This window comes from Schistocerca gregaria, chromosome 4 (assembly GCF_023897955.1).
Source record: "Schistocerca gregaria isolate iqSchGreg1 chromosome 4, iqSchGreg1.2, whole genome shotgun sequence".
Lineage (NCBI taxonomy): Eukaryota > Metazoa > Arthropoda > Insecta > Orthoptera > Acrididae > Schistocerca > Schistocerca gregaria.
Genome location: NC_064923.1, coordinates 735,888,516 through 735,909,507, shown reverse-complemented (window position 1 = coordinate 735,909,507; position 20,992 = coordinate 735,888,516). Strand labels below are relative to the sequence as shown.

At 45.7% G+C, this 20,992-nt stretch overlaps 1 protein-coding gene across 1 annotated transcript in view; it reads right to left on the bottom strand.

The window, feature by feature from the left end:
- LOC126267893 (uncharacterized) overlaps positions 1-20,992 on the bottom strand; it is a 900,836-nt gene that overhangs the window by 179,780 nt on the left and 700,064 nt on the right. The window contains exon 2 of the mRNA XM_049973203.1: positions 77-1,072. Coding sequence (XP_049829160.1) covers positions 77-1,072 — 996 coding nt within the window. The remainder of the gene's footprint in view (positions 1-76; positions 1,073-20,992) is intronic.

The window sequence follows — 20,992 nt, the reverse complement described above, 5'->3', positions numbered from 1 at the left end:
GGAAGGTTTGAACAGGAGCTGTTGGCGGGCAGAAAGCGCAGTGTGGCTAGATGCGGCAGTAAGGCGAACGGCGTACCTCGGGCAGCGCGATGGGAGTCTCTATGGCGACGGCGCCGGGGGCAGCGGCGGGCTCCGGCGTCTCGGACCGGGCGTCGTGCCACTCGACGGCCTCGCCGTCCGACGCCGGCAGCGCGGCGTCGCCGTCGCTCGCGGTCGCACTCTGCTCGCACCTGTCGCGGTCCTCCGTTGCGGCTCTTTCTGCGTCCAGATTCGCGTTCACCGACTTGTCTGCAGTGCTGCTCGTCCGATCCTCGGGAACTCCCTCGACGGCGGCCGCGCCGCGTGCCGTGCCGCCCTCGTTCCTAGAGTCCAGGACGTCTCCGGGCCCGCCTCGGCCCGGCCTCAGCTCTACGCTGTCCGGCAGGCGTCGCTCCTCGACCGGCCGCCTCCCGCTGCCGGACGACGCCTGCCTCGCGTCTCGCACCACCTCCGCGTCGTCCCGCGGCGCCACATCCCGGGCGGCGTCGGGCGCCGCCAGCTCGCCGGCCGCCGCCTCCCCGTCTTCGGCGGACGCGTCGACGGAGTCATCGAACAGGTCGCGTGCCCGCAGCACCTCGACCCTGTCGAGTGGCAGTTCGCAGACGTGTTCCTCGCACACGTGCTCCTGGCTCTGCTCCGCCACGTGGTAGTGCTCCACGTACCAGGAGGAGGTCCTGGCCGGCTCCTCCGCGCCCTGCGGCGACGACGAGCCCCCGGAGGCGGCCCGCCGGCACTTCTTCAGGTAGCTGCGCACCCGCTTGGCTCGCCCGCCGGACTTGCGTCTCTCCACCACCGGCTGCTCTTCCTGCTGCTGCTGTTCCTCCTTAGCTTTCTGCTGCTGCTGCTCTTGCTTGCGCTTCTGCTTCTCCTGCTTCTTGCTCTGCTGCTGGTCCTGCTTCTGCCTGCTCTGCACCTGGGGCTGTGCCGGCACCGTCGGAGGTGCCGCGGCAGCTTGGTCCTCACAGCCGAAAAACTCGTCCCTCCGCTGCCAGAGTTCAGGGTCCGGAGGGATGGCCGGCTCCTCGGGATTTACCTGCAACACCGTCACAAACGACACTGTCAATTAAGGCAAAAAATGTTGTTGTTACATATGGCTACACTAGAAAATCATCCCACAATACATATTTTCACATGTCGCTGCATATCAACGCGAATGTTTTAATACCTCCACACATAAACATTTTCAAAATAATAATAACAATAAAACGTAAGTAACAGAAAAGCAATAACGCACACTTTCTGGCCTCTCAGTAAAATTTGCAGGAATACATACTAAATTAGAAAACTAAATGTAATAATGAAGTATAGTTTGCAAAAAGTTAGAACACAATTTCCGGCGATTTGATACAATTCTGCTGATTATTTCGCTGTATAATTTACAGAAATTGACTTTCTCGCATGCTTCTCCATTCAGATATGAGCATATCAGTAGATGGTCTGAATGCATAACAGCAGTTTTACAAACAGGACATTCATTTCTGGGAACGAGTCCTATCTTGTTTAGAGCCACTTTCTATAATGCTAATTATTTATTTAAATAGCGCCGTTCCCAGTTTAGAACTCAAAGGTTCATCTTCAGACGGCTACTTTATGTTACAATACATTTTACATTTGCTTTTTTCCAAACGATGAAATTTCCTTGTGATGGTGGTGGTATCGTTGAATAAACTGCATGATTCCGTTCCAGTGCTGACTGCCTCTGATCATGCAGCAGTGAAGACTGTATGATGCACTTTTATTTTAAAGTATATTTACACACATAGTCTGAAGTAGTGCCCACACACCCAGAAATTTCACCAGATGGAAATATGTACACAAAGATGGCAATGTCGCAACCATAACGATATTATAATATTCCGAGCATATGCATCGTTCTAGGGAGAACCAGAAGCATAAATAACCATCTAGTGTGGTGCTTACACCAGCATTGCCAGTGCGAGGGTTGGAGATGTCTGGAGTGTGTGGCATAGGACTGAGACACAGAAAGCGCACTGGCGACCCTGCAAGGAATCCTTCATCTTCTTCCACGCAGACGCCATTGGGCGCCCGCCTTCTTACTTACAAACCACTATAGTAACGACACAGGGCATACAGCTTGGAAACAAGTGGCATAGGAGAGTGATTTTTATGCTTATTCCACATGTGATCATGTTCCCCATACAGTTCATCAGAGTTGTCGTCAGTACTCAAAATGACAGGGAAGAGCAACATTACCAAAGTAATGTAACCACATAATGACAATCTCCAGACTGTAACTAGCTAGGGCAATACAAAGTGTTGTCAAATCATTGTTGCAGGTATTATCAACAGTCACACAAGGGGACCCTCCATACTGTAAATCACGGATTTTGATGCGTATCAAATATGTTGTGGAGGCACTTAACCTGAGTACCTGGCTATCCGGTTTTTTAGCGACGGGCCTTGCTTTTTGAGTAAATTGATTTTGAAGTTCATTGGGCGATTTGTATACCTGCAACATTACATATATTCCGCGCAAGTCAGCGTAGCGCAGCGGTGGTTCACGGCTACCGCGTTGGAGATACTGTGTTCGAATCCTGCTTGGTACATTTTTTTTATAAAATCGTCCGAATTTTTCAATTTTATTTCAAAGAATATCAACAAACGGTGTAAGGTGTGCGGTATTATAAAGATATTTCAGTTATTAATTTTGTCAGATGTATAACATCAATATAACTGAAATATACCCATCGTGAATAAAGTAAACAATGTGTTTTAAGTACCATTTCAGAACGATAGATCTGGATGAAGACCATGTACAGGATAAAACTGTAGATATCTCTTTTTAAATGTACGAACCTGATCCGGACTTAGCTCGGCTGTCTCTAAGAAATAACTTGAAAACATTGCGTTTCGATATACTCTGAAGTTAAACTTCTTTGTAATTTAAAGCTCTGTTGAAGAGCAAATGGAAACTAAAGTCTCCTCCGTATCAAGGTCAGCTCAGACTGAAGTCCAGCTTACTTTAAGAAGTAACAGGGAAGCAGCGGCCGTGCTCTATGTAATGAACGCTCGCAGCATTGCTTTGGAAGATAAGCGGAACAAAGGAAAATTTAAGTCAGGATGTACTCAATACGATTTAAATCTCTTTCATATTCAAAGGACATGTACATTAGCATGTTCTGGAGAAATGATTCTCATTCCAGTCTTCTCGGTTCAGCGTGTGCCCTATTGCCTAGTAGGCACAGGATCCTCCATGGGCCCTGATAACGAGTTCCACGCGTGACGGCATCGGCGCATATAAAGCGCGAATGGCGTGCTGTGGTATTCCAATCCGTGCTGCATTCCCCTGGTTCCATGGTTCCTCTGCGGTGGTTGGCACTGGGTGACAGAGCTGCACCCACCGTTTCATCATATCCCACACGTTTTCGACTGGCGACAGGACTGCTGATCTCGCAGGCCAGGGCAAAAGGCTGACATCCTGTGATACCAAGAAGGCTCGTGTTCGTTCAGCAACATGTGGCCGTGCAGTGCCTTGCTTAAAAATGGCGTCTGGGGCTGTGTGAAGAAAGGGTCACAGGATGTCATTCACGTAGGTGTCATAGGTCACAGTGCCCTGGACACGCACCAACAGTGATTTCTGGTTGTACCCAACAGCACCCCACATGATAAAGCCTTGTGCTGGGGCTGTACGTCTTGTGCGAATGCACTCACTGTGGTGTCGCTCCCCTTGTCTGTTACGAACCAAAATGCGGCGACCATTTTCAAATAAACAGAACCTGTATCTGTCCGAAAAACACTATCTGATGCCATTGCTGTCTCCATGGCTTCGTTCCACAGACCATTGCCATCTAGCATATTTTTGCACATTTGTCAAAGGCTGGGGATGAAGTGAACAACGCGCACTTAAACCACGCCGTAATAAACGGCGACGGACTGTCACCCCTGATAGTGTACGACGCATTACATTGTTATACTATTGCACTGGAGCCGAGGAGGACTCAGATCTGCCCTGCAATCTTCTCGGGGTTGGTCCGGGTAGAGCGACCTGATCAATCTCGTCGCGTTCTGCGGCCTTCCGTGAACCATTATGCAGACACCCGTTGCACTACGGAAACACTTCGTCCCACACGAGCAGTAATTTTCTGGATGGATGCATGACATTCTCTCATTCCAAAAATACGCCCTCTTTCACACTCACTGATTTTACGGTACTGTTCACGCATACGTCTGCGAGGCATCCTGCACGTCGGCTCAAGTCACACTGATCCTTTACCTTAGGTTTATAACGATGACGACGGCCGCAGGCACATTTTACCGGTAGGTGGCGTTGCGCCACGATATCTATCTTGACATTGAACCCGGGGGCCGCCATGGTTCAAATGCTAATAATTTCTGCAGAACATACTGATTTACATGTCCTGTGAATATTAATCTCCTATCTCTAGTCGTTCAAGGCGTTCTATTTTTTCTGAACTTGAGTGTATTTTCATCTGGATAAGATGCAATATTTAGTTAACCTCAAAAACAAAACAAATAAAAAAAACCTATAAGAACTGCATATCTAACAAACTTAAAAGCATTACAATGAAGTAGTGAAATCAGAATTATAAGTCAATAAAATTCTTCTGGGTTTGAGGCCGCATTGTCGTCTGTAAAATTCCAACGGTTCGGCGTCTGTTGCAAGGCGCCTTCCTCAGGGTGTATTGCTAACTGTAGCAATATACCCTGAGGAAGGCGCCTTGCAACAGACGCCGAAACGTCGGAATTTTACAGATGACAATGCGGCCTCAAACCCAGAAGAATTCTATTGGCTGTGACAAATCCTGCGGAAGCCTACGTTTACAGAATTATAAGCTTGATGAATTAGAAATATTAAAAAGAAGATTTATATGGAAGCTATTATGTCCTCAGAAAAACACAGGATTTTGAAAATAATGAAGCAGCGACGAAGTTCTGAGCACATATAAAATATATCAAAACCAATGAGGAAGATGAGAGTACAATTTTTTGGACATATTTACAGAGTGGATGACAATAGACCCTTCAAGTAGCTCTTCAAATGTCTTAGCAGAAACAAATTAACAATCACCTGTAATGAACATGTTAGGAAAAACTTGGGACGAAGAAACGCAATAGAAGAACCGCTGGAAAAACAGGTTTTTATGGAAAGGCATAAAAAGTGGAGAGAAAAGGTAACGAGCAGAAGATAATCTGAAGAAGGCAAAAAGAAAAAGTGAAACAATGAAGGAATGCTGCAGCAATAACAGCAGAATGTCTTTATGCAAGTCAATGTTTAGTACTGAACTACAAATTACACAAACATGAAGACCTAGAAAGAAAAATCATTCAAAAAGTACTTGGACCACCAAAAAATACAGAGGTATGGAAACTAAGAAGCAATGGCGAAGTTTATCGGAACATAGTAAACATAAATGAAACACTACAAAAGAGGCAACCGCTATTTTTTGAACACTTATACAGAATGAACAGCAACAGGTCAACCAAAGAGATTTTTAAATATCTTTGTCGCAAAGGGTCAACAATAACCTGGATTCGAGAAGTTAGGAAAGATTTGGAAAGAAACAACATAAGTGAAAAAGATGCAACGGAAAGAGAGGGTTTCAAGAGGAAAGTGTTAAAAATGGAAGGATTCCAAGGTAGGAAGGAGAAGAAGACAGGGTCAAAATGGTCCAAGGAGAGAAAAAGAATAGATAGTCAAAAGATGAAAGAGTACGGGAGAAAAAAGAAATAACAACAAAGAAAGAAGCATTGAAACTGGTACGTGGTCCTTAGATGACCCAAACGAAGAAAGAAAAGAGAGAAGGAATGCTGGTAGAAAAGGGTAGAACAACAAAGGATTTAAGAATTAAAATTGGAACGTCGTCCCGACAATGCCTTAACGCAAGGGGGAAAAAAAGAAAAAGTTAGTGTAACTTTACATGAGTTATCTCCAGAAAACCGAGCGAGGTGGCGCAGTGGTTAGCACACTGGACTCGCATTCGGGAGGACGACGGTTCAATCCCGTCTCCGGCCATCCTGATTTAGGTTTTCCGTGATTTCCCTAAATCGCTTCAGGCGAATGCCGGGATGGTTCCTTAGAAAGGGCACGGCCGATTTCCATCCCCATCCTTCCCTCATCCGAGCTTGCGCTCCGTCTCTAATGACCACGTTGTCGGCGGGACGTTAAACTCTAATCTCCTCCTCCTCCTATTTCCAGAAAGAAACTTTTTGTTTTGTGTTTCTTTTTTTTTTCTTTTAAAGAAAGAAATGTTTCACAACCGCACGTAAGCACAAATTAAAAAGGAATAAGACTGAATTACCAATTGCACTTAACGATTCGTCTTCCAGGTTATTAAAAAGAAGTTGTACCTAGAAATTACACAACTTTCAGACCAATCCTTCAATTGCTTCCAGAGGAGTAAGTGCTCACGCCAGCGGGGCTTTCAGATGTTGATAACCTTGTGTAAGTATAGGTGCGCTTCCAGACACCTCACTCCGCAACCTGTACGTGTTCCTGGAGACCACAGGGTGAGAAACACGACAGGCAACGCAAAAAAAGCGAGCGGAGGGAGTCGTTTAGCGATTCACCAGGGTGAAGGTCCCAGTAATCTGGGGGACAATCTGTTCCCAATCACAGCCTCCATCGGATAAGAGAGGGTAGCAGCCCGTCGCGTTAACGTGTGATCGTCGCTGCGTGACCAATTAGGGCATTAGCTGCGGGGGCAGCGCCAGCAGCCCCGTCCCGATACCGCGATAGCCGGCAGGTCAGGGGCCGGTGGCGCTCGGCGAATACGGTGGGAGCGGCCAGCCAAAAGCGAAAGCTGTGAGGTTCAGGTGCGCCACACACACGTTAACGAACGGTGCATACACCGCTACCGAGCAAGTGGGAATTTCTTTTGTATGTGACAGATATGCAAGCGTCGCCTTGATAGGGAAAGTACTAGCATAATAACAGGTCAGCCGAACAAGGATTAAAATACACATCAGCTTGCAACATTTTGGAGGAAGTACGTACTGGAACGTCCTGTTTTTCAGAATGCACTGAAAACTGGATTCGAAAGTGGGTCTTCGCTAAAACTAGCCCCTAGTTTTAGCACTGCACCGCGAAGCAGTGTCAGCTCCAAGAAGAAATAATAATAATCTTCTCAGGTGATCTAAAAGTTACGTGAGAGAGACGATTCACGTTTACTCTGTCATTTCTGCTGGGACTTTTAATTCATTGCGCGAAAGCGCATGCAGAGCGCCACACAGAGCGAGAGAGAAACGAAAATGGCACGTCGCGCACTCTTTCACGAGACATCAGTTGAACAGAAAATCTTCAGTCACTACTGTATAAGCAAATCAGAATAGTTAGCCCTCGTGAGCTCCGAAATAACATTAGTCGAAAAAGTCGGATAATAAAATGTAATTAAATTTTAAGCTCCGCTATCGTGCTTGGAGGAAACAATAATGAATTAAAAAGGGGTCAGACTCCTTCAAGGCCAAGGCTTTCGTGGCCACTTGTTGACAAACTGCCATTTGGATTCTGTCTCTGGATCTTCGGCCGACGCTCGTCAGATGATTTTTCTGACGTAATGCCAGCACGAGTGGCTGGCATTGTCAAAGCTTCACCCTCCATTGCCGGTGGTGAACTGGAGCCGAGCTCGCAGCCGTAGACTACATGTACCTGGCGTGCCAACGTCCGAGGGCTTCTCCGCGGTCATTTCCGGAGCGATTCTCCTCTTGCTACCTGCGACAGTCGTTCGTTACAGCAGGTGAAGCCATGATCTGTTTGCCTTGAGGCTTTCCTCTTTCTTGTTGAAGCTGTTCCCGTGTTAGTATATTTCTACAGCTTCTCTGAATAAGCGGGTGTGATAGTTCTTCTCTACAGCCAGAGCCGGCCAGGGTGGCCGAGCGATTCTAGGCGCTTCAGCCCGGAACCGCGCGACTGCTACGGTCGCACGTTAGAATCCCGCCTTGGGCATGGATGTGTGTGCTGTCCTTAGGTTAGTTAGGTCTACGTAGTTCTAAGTTCTAGGGGACTGATGACCTCAGAAGCTGAGTCCCATAGTGCTCAGAGCCATTTTTGAACCAAAATGAAAGTGGGTTTCGTCGCTAAACCAAACCATGTATACGCGTACTATTTCCCATCACGCCCCGCGGCCAACCGTGTAATTTTAATGTCCTAACACAAACCGTTCAGAAGTTATGATGATTTAATTCGTATAGTTCAATAATTGTCACCCTATGTATACAGGGTGGTCCATTGATCGTGACCGGGCCAAATATCTCACGAAATAAGCGTCAAACGAAAAAAACTACAAAGAACGAAACTTGTCTAGCTTGAACGGGGAAACCAGCTGGCTCTATGGTTGGCCCGCTAGATGGCTCTGCCATAGGTCAAACGGATATCAATTGCGTTTTTTTAAAAGTAGAAACCCCCATTTTTTATTACATATTTGTGTATTACGTAAAGAAATATGAATGATTTAGCTGGACCACTTTTTCCGCTTTGTGATAAATGGCGCTGTAATAGTCACAAACATTTGGCAATACGTGTAACGACATTCCTCTCAACAGCGAGTAATTCCAGCAGTTCGCCATCCATAATGTTAGCACATGGACTGACAATGCGCCGACGCATGTTGTCAGGCGTTGTCGGTGGATCATGATAGCAAATATTCTTCAACTTTCCCCACATAAAGAAATCCGGGGACGTCAATTCCGGTGAACATGCGGGCCATGGTGTTTCCACGACCAATCCACATGTCATGAAATATGCTATTCAGTACCGCTTCAACCACACGCGAGCTATGTGCCGGACATCCATCATGTTGGAAGTACATCGCCATTCTGTCATGCAGTGAAACATCTTGTAGTAACATCGGTAGAGCATTACGTAGAAAATCAGCATACATTGCTCCATTTAGATTGCCACTGATAAAATGGGGGCCAATTATCCTTCCTTCCATAATGCCGCACCAAACTTTAACCCGACAACGTCGCAGCCATCGTGGAGTTTCCGTTGCCCAGTAGTGCACATTATGCCAGTTTACGTTACCGCTGTTGGTGACTGACGCTTCGTCGCTAAATAGAACGCGTGCAAAATATCTGTCATCGTCCCGTAATTTCTCTTGTGCCCAATGGCAGATCTGTACACACGTTCAAAGTCGTCGCCATGCAGTTCCTGGTGCATAGAAATATGGTACGGGTGCAACCGATATTGATGTAGCATTCTCAGCACAGACGTTTTTGACATTCCCGATTCTCGCTAAATGTGTCTGCTACTGATGTGCGGATTAGCCGCGACAGCAGCTAAAACACCTACTTGGGCATCATCATTTGTTGCAGGTCGTAGTTGACGTTTCTCATGTGGCTGAACACTTCCTGTTTCCTTGAATAACGTAACTATCCGGCGAACGGTCCGGACACTTGGATGATTCCGTCCATGATACCGAGCGTCATACATAGTACACACCCGTTTGGCATTTTGATCACAATAGCCATAAATCAATACGATATCGACGTTTCCCGCAATTGGTAAACGGTCCATTTTGAGACGGGTAGTGTATCATGAAGCAAATACCATCCACACTGGCGGAATGTTACGTGATATCACGTACTTATACGTTTGTGACTATTACAACGCCATCTATCACAAAGCGAAAAAAGTGGTCCAACTACAACATTCATATTTCTTTACGTACTACATGAATATGTAATAAAAAATGGTGGTTCCAATTTTTAAAAAAATGCACTTGACATCAGTTTGACCTATGGTAGCTCCATGTAGCGGGCGAAGCACAGCGCCATCTAGTTTCCCCCTTCAAGCTAGACGAGTTTCGTTCTTTGTAGTTTTTTCGTTTGATGCTTATTTCGTGAGATATTTGGCCGGTCACTATCAATGGACCACCCTGTATATATTACCAGATCACCTAAGAATTGAATCATATCTTCTTCCTACCTCATCATATATATCAAGTAAGTAAAACTTTGTTATTTTCTGTGCTGCCCGGTATTGCAGTTTTAATGGACACCAGTGTAGACATGATTTTTAAAATGAAATGAACCACCGACAGCTAGTAATACTAAGTATCTAAACATGATGACAAGGCAGTTTTCAAGTAATTATAATTATTGTCCTGCAAGCTAGGTGAAAAAGAGCACAGTACGTTCGTGATGAATGTCTCCTGTACGAAAGGCACAGTACCGTGTACGTCACCCGCTACACAGTACAGCCGCAGTAACTGTCATATAGAAAGCTTGCACGCACGCAGCCGGAATGTAGGCGCCCGTCGGTCGGCCGATAGGGAATGTTGGGATTTATGCAGAGTTTCTCCGAGCGGGCGGAAGCGGCCGGCACTGCAGAACTATACGGTGCAGTCGTAAAGCAGCCGCCCCGCAGCGACCCCGGGGCGGCGAAACAAACGCACGGCGCCCTGCCGGCAGCAGAAGTCAGTGCCAGGCCGCTGCGGCTGCATGCCGGTCTTCCCTGGGTACCGGCCGACCGCAGAGTCGAACCCACGCACGAGGCAAAACACAAGCGGAGAGACGTGCGTACACAACTGTAAGAAAGAAAACGCACACGCACGGAAATGTGAAGCGTTACACTTCAAAGAAACAGTCCGATGTGTATCAAACTTCCGTTATAGAAATCAGTAAGAGGTGTCGTCCTCGCGGGCACCAATACACTCTTGCGCGTCTTGTGGCATGGAAACAAACAACTTCAGAATATCATTTTGAGTCATTTATTGCCAAGTTTAAAAAAACATGTCGTATCGTGAAAACTCCTGGCGGGAGGATGTTAAGAAACTGTAAGTGTTCCCACCGCATCCTAAGTACGCGCTACGGGGGACGAATCAGGGGACAGGTCACTCCAGTCAAGATTCTATAGATTCCTCAAGGTATTTGTTTGTTATATTAACTACAGTGTGGGGCCGGCCTTGTGGCCGGGTGGTTCTAGGCGCTTCAGCCCGGAAACGCGCTGCTACTGCGGTCGCACGTTCGAATCCTGCCTCGGACAGGGATGTGTGTGATGTCCTTAGGTTAGTTAGGTTTAAGTAGTTCTAAGTCTATGCGACTGATGACCTCAGAAGTTAGGTCCCATGGTGCTTAGAGCCATTTGAACAATTTTTTGTACAGTGCGGGAGTCCTGCTTTACGATGCTGGAATACGCCATTTGACTATCTACTCGAAGTCTGAGTTCCGAAGGTAAACCATCCCTGCCACATAACTGCGAGGGTTCAGCCTTGGTTCAGCAATTACCGGGCGGGCCCTGCTGTCGTGTGCAGCAGGTCCTCATACCACGATTCCATGAATTGGAAAGCTATAGCTCTCGAGAATTGGTGCTCTCTGTGACGTTTCATGCCGCGCGGTGCGGCCGCGTGGTTTGAGGTCCCATGTCACGGATTGCGCGCTCCTCCCGCCGAAGGTTCGAGTCCTCCCTCGGACGTGGGTGTGTGGGTTGTTCTTAGCATAAGATAGTTTAAGCTAGCTTAAGTACTGTTATCTAGGAGCCGATGACCTCAGCTGTTTGGTCCCTTAGGAATTCACACACATTTGAACATTTGTGACGATTCACCGGGTAGCCTTCGGCAATATTGACTCGATGTGACCGCCACGAACATGTACAATACTCATAGCTGAACGCCACAGAATGTCTCTGGCTCTCACTATCAGAACCGCTGTTATCTGTAAAACGGTAACTGCAGTTCCCAAACTGCTTCTAGTTACTTAATGCGACGGTTCGTGGAGACATTTACGACTGCTGTTATTTAGAAAAATGTAGGGAATCCGATATATCGGCATTTATAAAAATGGTTCAAATAGCTCTGAGCACTATGGGACTTAACTACTGAGATCATCAGTCCCCTAAAACTTAGAACTACTTAAACCTAACTAACCTAAGGACATCACACACATCCATGCCCGGGGCAAGATTCGAACCTGCGACCGTAGCAGCAGCGCGATTCCGGACTGAAGCACCTAGAACCGCTCGGCCACAGCGGCCAGTATTACTAGCGTTACAGATTGTGCTATTTCTTCAAGTCTCAAATCTTGTTATTCCATTCACTCCGCCACCCCCCAATGCAGTCGGACTTCTTCTTTTGTACCACATATACCTGCTTCACACAGCCAAAGAGGAAGATTGGACGCGATGAAAGCTCAAAAAGAAGCAAACATCCTTCACACAATGAAAGTAAAATTACGTTCTTCTACAATTTCAAAAGAACAACTTCAAATACTTACCGAATATTGTGAAAAAAAATTAAATAAAAATATCGGACTTCGATATTGCTATTTTGATGTCGGTATATCGTTAGAATAAATATCCGATACATATATATATCGACAACTTATAAAAAAATATTGATGTGTCGACATCTTATGACAGCCCTAGTGACATTCTTTTATGTCATCTGTCCACTCGTCAGAGCCAGTGCGACAGTCCTATTATCTACACGTCATGTAGTCCTGCCACAAGGAGCCGTGGCTCTTCTTCCTGCCTCACTAGTGGTTAGCACACTGGAGTAGCATTCGGGAGGACGACGGTTAATCCTGCGTCTGGCCATCCTGATTAAGGTTTTCCGTGAGTTCTCTAAATCGTTCCAGGCAAATGCCGGGATGGTTCCTTTGAAACGGGCACGGCCGACTTCCTCCCTCGTTCTTCCCTAATCCGATGAGACCGATGACCTCGCAGTTTGGCCTCTTCCCCCCAAACAACCCAAACCAACTTCTGCTTCGCTCTGGTCCAGAGTCAATTATCTCACGACTCGTTCTGCAGTGGCTCCACTGTAGCCTGTGCAACCTCTCGCTACGGTGCTCCCTCGTCCCTCGCGCCAATAATTCGACCTTTCATGAAGTCCGGTGTTGGACGAGCAGCTGCACAGGTACGTCCAATGAACATACTATGATGCGATCGTGATCCGAAAGATAACAGAAACGTTAGGCGCCCCAAAAGCTATTATGTACGCACAGAATTCTTAATTTGTAGGAACGGCTCTTTCTGTACTGAACTGACCGAAAAGAAGCTCGAAGAGGAATGAAATTTTGATCAGTATACTCTACAGGCATTGAAATACCTGAGCATCAGAGCCTTCACTTGTTAAGTAATGGAACCCACTACGTTGTCCTCGATTGTGAGTGTTCATCGGAGGTGAGGGTACCATCTAGAGTACCCCAGGGAAGTGTGGTATGTCCGCTGTTGTTTTCTATCTACATAAATGATCTTTTGGATAGGGTGGATAGCAATGTGCGGCTGTTTGCTGATGATGCTGTGGTGTACGGGAAGGTGTCGTCGTTGAGTGACTGTAGGAGGATACAAGATGACTTCGACAGTATTTGTGATTGGTGTAGAGAATGGCAGGTAACTCTAAATATAGATAAATGCAAATTAATGCAGATAAATAGGAAAAAGAATCCTTTAATGTTTGAATACTCCATTAGTAGTGTAGCGCTTGACACAGTCACGTCGATTAAATATTTGGGCGTAACATTGCAGAGCGATATGAAGTGGGACAAGCATGTAATGGCAGTTGTGGGGAAGGCGGATAGTCGTCTTCGGTTCATTGGTAGAATTTTGGGAAGATGTGGTTCATCTGTAAAGGAGACCGCTTATAAAACACTAATACGACCTATTCTTGAGTACTGCTCGAGCGTTTAGGATCCCTATAACGTCGGATTGAGGGAGGACATAGAAACAATTCAGAGGCGGGCTGCTAGATTTGCTACTGGTAGGTTTGATCATCACGCGAGTGTTACTGAAATGCTTCAGGAACTCGGGTGGGAGTCGCTAGAGGAAAGGAGGCGTTCTTTTCGTGAATCGCTACTGAGGAAATTTAAAGAACCAGCATTTGAGGCTGACTGCAGCACAATTTTACTGCCGCCCACTTACATTTCGCGGAAAGACCACAAAGATAAGATAAGAGAGATTAGGGCTCGTACAGAGGCATGTAGGCAGTCATTTTTCCCTCGTTCTGTTTGGGAGTGGAACAGGGAGAGAAGATGCTAGTTGTGGTACGAGGTACCCTCCGCCACGCACCGTATGGTGGATTGCGGAGTGTGTATGTAGATGTAGATGTAGAGTTCTGTCAGGGAGTAACAAATTCCTTTTCACTCACTGTGTGTGTATATTTCTTTTTCGTGAATGTGCACAGTGCTGTACTTTGCCCGTCGCCGCACCGTGTGAAACCGATAGACGGTAAGCGGGAGAGGCGGCACGTGGTAGCGGGTTCGCGCCATCGCACGCCGCCTCCCGCCGGCGCCGCCCCGGACGGCTGCTTTCGCCGCCCCACCCCACCCTAACCCGCCTGCCGGGGTCAGACCGCAATTCCGCTGCGTGCATCACGACTGCCGGCCCCATATTGCGCCGGCGCCGCCAATTCGGCGCTCACGACGCGGAATACATTAGCCGCCACTGCGCCGCCGCTCTCGCCGCCGTATGGGTTCATTCCGCACTCTCTGGCTCCCACCTCTGCATGGTGACGTCACGGCGACACAACCGTGGAGCGGACACGGGCTGGGAGAGAGCACCCAGTTTCCGTCCGTCTCTAGCTGACCTGTGCACCATCATCCGTTTTTCGTACTTCCGGTTCTTACCCGTCTCGTGTTTACTGAAATCTATAAAGCCTCGTATCCTTCATACTGTCAGAAAATTTGCTAGAATGTTTAGAAACCATATTTGAAAATACTACGGTAACGTTTATAGGAAGTTCAGCTTGTAAGCGTGAACGTGTAATAAAAATACGTTATTTCCTGCTAATCGGAAGGAAATGGACAGATATTGAAACGTCCCCTTAGAAAAATTGTACACGACTGGTGTATCTGAAACGTCCTCTTTGAACAATTATACACGAATGTGCTTAAACTGACACACAATATCTTTAGCGCAACGCAATCTGACTTCCAAAAATCCCTACGAAAGAATAGCCCTGACTATCATTAACCTATACGTTTCACAAATCACTTACCTCACAAATATCTTCATTGCTCAAGCTACTGCAATACAGCGAGCGCCACTACTGCCAGCTAAATAAAAGATTCAAACTACTGAAGGCACTAACTACTGATAGGCATAGTTAGCAAATAAAAGATTTTAATAGAGAACAAACAATGTATTTACCTCACTAGTCATAATATATATAGCAGTTCGTGACACCAATTCTTACAAATTTCAAAACTCCGCCATCTCTCTCTCCACGTCCACCACAGCTGGCGGCTCACCTCCAACTGGCCAACGCTACGTGCTGTTAGCATCCAGCTGCCGCTGCCCGACACTACAATGGCAGACAACAATGCAAACTAGCCACAGACTGCGCACAGCGCAGCCAGTGATTTTTCATACAGAGCGCTACGTGGCGTTACCAATCAGAAAACGTAAACAGCCTACTTACAATATTAAAGTAACTTCGGGACTAACTCAAGACTGCGTCGTAGTGCCAATATATACTGCCAGACAGAAACAGTGAAGCACCGTGACGACACATCATCATCATCATCAGCGTTCTGCCAAAAGGCAGGTTTTCACATGGTAATTCTCCAGGCTGTCCGGTCTTCTGCCATCCTCTTCAGGTCTGCATAATTTCCTCTTCCCTTTATGTCGTCTATCATCTTGTATCTCCTTCTTTTCCTCAGTCTTCTCCCACAAACCAATCCTTCCAAAGCATCTATTAACAAGCATTCTCTTCTCAATGAATGTCCCAACCATTTCTTTTTCCTTTCTCTTACAACCTTCAGCAGACATCTTCTCTCACCAACCCTTTCCAATACTCTTTCATTACTCATTCTTTCCATCTAGCTTATTCTCTCCATTCTCCTCCACATCTCAAATGCTTCTAACCTTGTTTCATCCTCTCGTCTCAGCGTCCATGTTTCTGCCCCATACAGTGCGACACTCCAGACAAAACATTTGCCAATCCTCTTCCTTAGTCCTTTATTTAATTTGCCACATAAGGGTCTCCTCTTTCTGTTGAATGCCTCCTTCGCTATGGCAATTCGAGTTTTCACCTCCTGCTGACATCTCAAGTCTTCAGTTATTGTGCTTCCAGTTATGCACGGTCACGGTCAGCTGTCAATGTAACTTCGTTCACGTGCACACCACTGACAGATGTGTAAACGACTGACACGCAGAACGGCCACCAGAGCGCGTTAATGTCGTTTTTAACAGGCTAGTGAACAGCATAGAGAACACACGGACAACATTATCAGCACCTGTCATAGTTTGAAATGGGCACCTTGTGTGTCTCCCTTTGTATCGCTGGTCGAATCGTGTGATAACCAGATTTGTGGGGGGCGTTCGGCTGTGAATGTCGCTCATGTTGCACTGCATGGAAACGTGAGAGCAAGCATACTCAGTGCAAAGCTTCCGGTCGACAACAACGAGCGACGATCGCCTTATCGTAACTCCGTCACATCTGTGCCGGCCGTCCGAGAACTCCGTTCAACATTATGGCCTCAGTTTCACCTCCGGTAACGATTGAGGGAACTGTGACGGCACAACGGTACGTAACGCACACCCTCTGTCCTCATGTCTTACGACTCATGCGACAGTGTAGTGGTGCCATTTTTCAGCAGGATAATGGCCGTTCCCTGGCACTGTCGCATTGAGGTATTCCCGTGGCCAACAAGATCCCCAGATCTGTCCGCTGTAGAACGTGTGTAAGACTCCGACCCTGTGACAGTATAGCGGATATCAAAAACCAGTTACAACATTTGTGCGTCAGCGTGGCTCAGAGGAGGATACCATGGCTTTATGACACCCTTCCGAGCTAATCGGTTCATGAAACCAGGCCAAAGAGGGTGCATTGTCATACTGACAAGTGGACCCATACTGCCAAATTGACCTGATTTTGTAATCACCGAAATGACGTCGCGTAGCCTCTCAACCAATTAAGTATTACTTTCTCCACCTCTCCTCCTCCAGCCCCCCCCCTCCCCCGCTTATGTGCTTCTGTGTTTCTTTCTCGGGAAGTGTATATATCGGTATTGACACCCGTGGTCTAGGGGTAGCGTCTTTGATTCATAATCAAAACGTCTTCGATCCCCGCCACTGACTAAATTTTGATAATTAATCAGCATTGGCGGCCGAAGACTTCCGGCATAAGAAGTCAGCCTCATTTTGCCAACCACCTTGTCAAAGAGGGCGAAGGAGCGGATAGAGGTTCAGGGCACTCTCTTGTCCTAGGGGTGGGAAATTGCCCCTAAAGGCGGAAGAATCAGCAATGATCAACGACATGAGGATGCAGAAGGCAATGGAAACCACTGCATTAAAGACACGTTACGTGTATCCACCGAACATGTGGCCTGTAGTTGAAGAAGTGTCATGATGATCTCTCCATTGGCAAAAGATTCCGGAATAGTCCCCTATTCGGATCTCCGGGAGGGGACTGCCAAGGGGGAGGTTACCATGAGAAAAAGATTGAATAATCAACGAAAGGATAATGTTCTACGAGTTGGGGCGTGGAATGTCAGAAGCTTGAACGTCGTAGGGACACGAGAAAATCTGAAAAGGGAAATGCAAAGGCTCAATCTAGATACAGTAGGGGTCAGTGAAGTGAAGTGGAAGGAAGAGAAGGATTTCTGGTCAGATGAGTATCGGGTAATATCAACAGCAGCAGAAAATGGTATAACAGGTGTAGGATTCGTTATGAATAGGAAGGTAGGGCAGAGGGTGTGTTACTGTGAACACTTCAGTGACCGGGTTGTTCTAATCAGAATCGACAGCAGACCAACACAGACAGCGATAGTTCAGGTATACATGCCGACGTCGCAAGCTGAAGATGAACAGATAGAGAAAGTGTATGAGGATATTGAAAGGGTAATGCAGTATGTAAAGGGGGACGAAAATCTAATAGTCATGGGCGACTAGAATGCAGTTGTAGGGGAAGGAGTACAAGAAAAGGTTACAGGAGAATATGGGCTTGGGACAAGGAATGAAAGAGGAGAAAGACTAATTGAGTTCTGTAACAAGTTTCAGCTAGTAATAGCGAATACCCTGTTCAAGAATCACAACAGGAGGAGGTATACTTGGAAAAGGCCGGGAGAGACGGGAAGATTTCAATTAGATTACATATTGGTCAGACAGAGATTCCGAAATCAGATACTGGATTGTAAGGCGTACCCAGGAGCAGATATAGACTCAGATCACAATATAGTAGTGATGAAGAGTAGGCTGAAGTTCAAGACATTCGTCAGGAAGAATCAATGAGCTAAGAAGTACTAAGGAATGACGAGATACCTTTAAAGTTCTCTAACACTGTAGATACAGCAATAAGGAATAGCGCAGTAGGCAGTACAGTTGAAGAGGAATGGACATCTCCAAAAACGGCCATCACAGAAGTTGGGAAGGAAGACATAGGTACAAAGAAGGTAGCTGCGAAGAAACCATGGGTAACAGAAGAAATACTTCAGTTGATTGATGAAAGGAGGAAGTACAAACATGTTCTGGGAAAATCAGAAATACAGAAATACAAGTCGCTGAGGAATGAAATAAATAGGAAGTGCAGGGAAGCTAAGACGAAATGGCTGCAGGAAAAATGTGAAGACATCGAAAAAGATATGATTGTTGGAAGGACAGACTCAGCATACAGGAAAGTCAAAACAACATTTGGTGACATTAAAAGCAACGGTGGTAACATTAAGAGTGCAACGGGAATTCCACTGTTAAATGCAGAGGAGAGAGCAGATAGGTGGAAAGAATACATTGAAAGCCTCTATGAGGGTGAAGATTTGTCTAATGTGATAGAAGTAGAAACAGGAGTCGATTTAGAAGAGATAGGGGATCCAGTATTAGAATCGGAATTTAAAAAAGCTTTGGAGGACTTACGGTCAAATAAGGCAGAAGGGATAGATAACATTCCATCAGAATTTCTAAAATCATTAGGGGAAGTGGCAACAAAACGACTGTTCACGTTGGTGTGTAGAATATATGAATCTGGCGACATACCATCTGACGTTCGGAAAAGCATCATCCACACAATTCCGAAGACGGCAAGAGCTGACAAGTGCGAGATTTATCGCACAATCAGCTTATCAGCTCATGCATCGAAGCTGCTTACAAGAATAATATACAGAAGAATGGAAAAGAAAATTGAGAATGCGCTAGGTGACGATCAGTTTGGCTTTAGGAAAAGTAAAGGCGCGAGAGAGGCAATTCTGACGTTACGGCTAATAATGGAAGCAAGGCTAAAGAAAAATCAAGACACGTTCATATGATTCGTCTAAATGGAAAAAGCGTTCGACAATATAAAATGGTGCAAGCTGTTCGAGATACTGAAAAAAGTAGGGGTAAGCTATAGGGAGAGGGGTCATACAATATGTACAACAACCAAGACGGAATAATAAGAGTGGACGATCAAGAACGAAGTGCTTGTATTAAGAAGGGTGTAAGACAAGGCTGTAGCCTTTCGCCCCTACTCTTCAATCTGTACATCGAGGAAGCAATGATGGAAATACAAGAAAGGTTCAGGAGTGGAATTAAAATACAAGGTGAAAGGATATCAATGATACGATTCGCTGATGACATTGCTATCCTGAGTGAAAGTGAAGAAGAATTAAATGATCTGCTGAACGGAATGAACAGTCTAATGAATACACAGTATGGCTTGAGAGTAAATCGGAGAAAGACGAAGGTAATGAGAAGTAGTAGCAATGAGAACAGCGAGAAACTTATCAGGATTGGTGGTCACGAAGTCAATGAAGTTAAGGAATTCTGCTACCTAGGCAGCAAAATAACGAATGACGGACGGAGCAAGGAGGACATCAAAAGCAGACTCGATATGGCAAAAAAGGCATTTCTGGCCAAGAGAAGTCTAATATCAAATACCGACCTTAATTTTAGGAAGAAATTTCTGGGGATGTACGTCTGGAGTACAGCATTGTATGGTAGTGAAACATGGACTGTGGGAAAACCGGAACAGAAGAGAATCGAAGCATTTGAGATGTGGTGCTATAGACGAATGTTGAAAATTAAGTGGACTGATAAGGTAAGGAATCAGGAGGTTCTACGCAGAATCGGAGAGGAAAGGAATATGTGGAAAACACTGATAAGGAGAAGGGACAGAATGATAGGACATCTGCTAAGACATGAGGGAGTGACTTCCGTGGTACTAGAGGGAGCTGTAGAGGGCAAAAACTGTAGAGGAAGACAGAGATTGGAATACGTCAAGCAAATAATTGAGGACGTAGGTTGCAAGTGCTACTCTGAGATGAAGAGGTTAGCACAGGAAAGGAATTCGTGGCGGGCCGCATCAAACCAGTCAGTAGACTGATGACAAAAAAAAAACTATAACATCGCCAGTTGAGCGTATGTCGGTTAATGTCTCTTAATTTTTTTCTTTTTTAACAATCTAATTTCCGTCATGTTTTATTTCATTGCTTTTTATTAGTGTAATGGTTCGAAATTTGGAAATTACACGTTCAATATATATTGTTGATTATACATCTTCTCATTGTAATGGATCTACACCTTAGAAAGCCATTACAGACTTCACTGATTGTATCCCCTTTTTATTTTACATCGTCCAATTAATCAGTGAAAAATGTGTGTACGCCCACAATAGCGACATCTGGCGAACTTGCAACACAAATATTTTGTGAGTTCTGTACGGCAGTTTGTTTTGAACAGTAGTGCTGCTGACGCGATGACTCTTGTATATGCCATTATTTATATACATTTGACAATGCTGGCGCTGATTTTGTGTTTAGCATTTAACGATGCCACTATGGGTCCAGCATATTAGGGCATCCTTTTATACAACAGGTATGCCCTTTCGTATATAAAAAAGCAGAAATGCTGATGTATGTCAGTAGTACTTTTCATTATGGTCTATTTTATTGTTTTAAGTTGTAGACGATCTGCTAGTGTTTTTTGTATTTTCCCCATATTTTGCTGCATATCTGAAGATAGTCATTATAGACCGAAACCAGTAGTCCGATAATTTGTGTTCATAGATGTGAAGTAAAGGAAATTTGTTGGTAATAAAATACATAGTGGCGTTTAAGATGCCATTCTTCC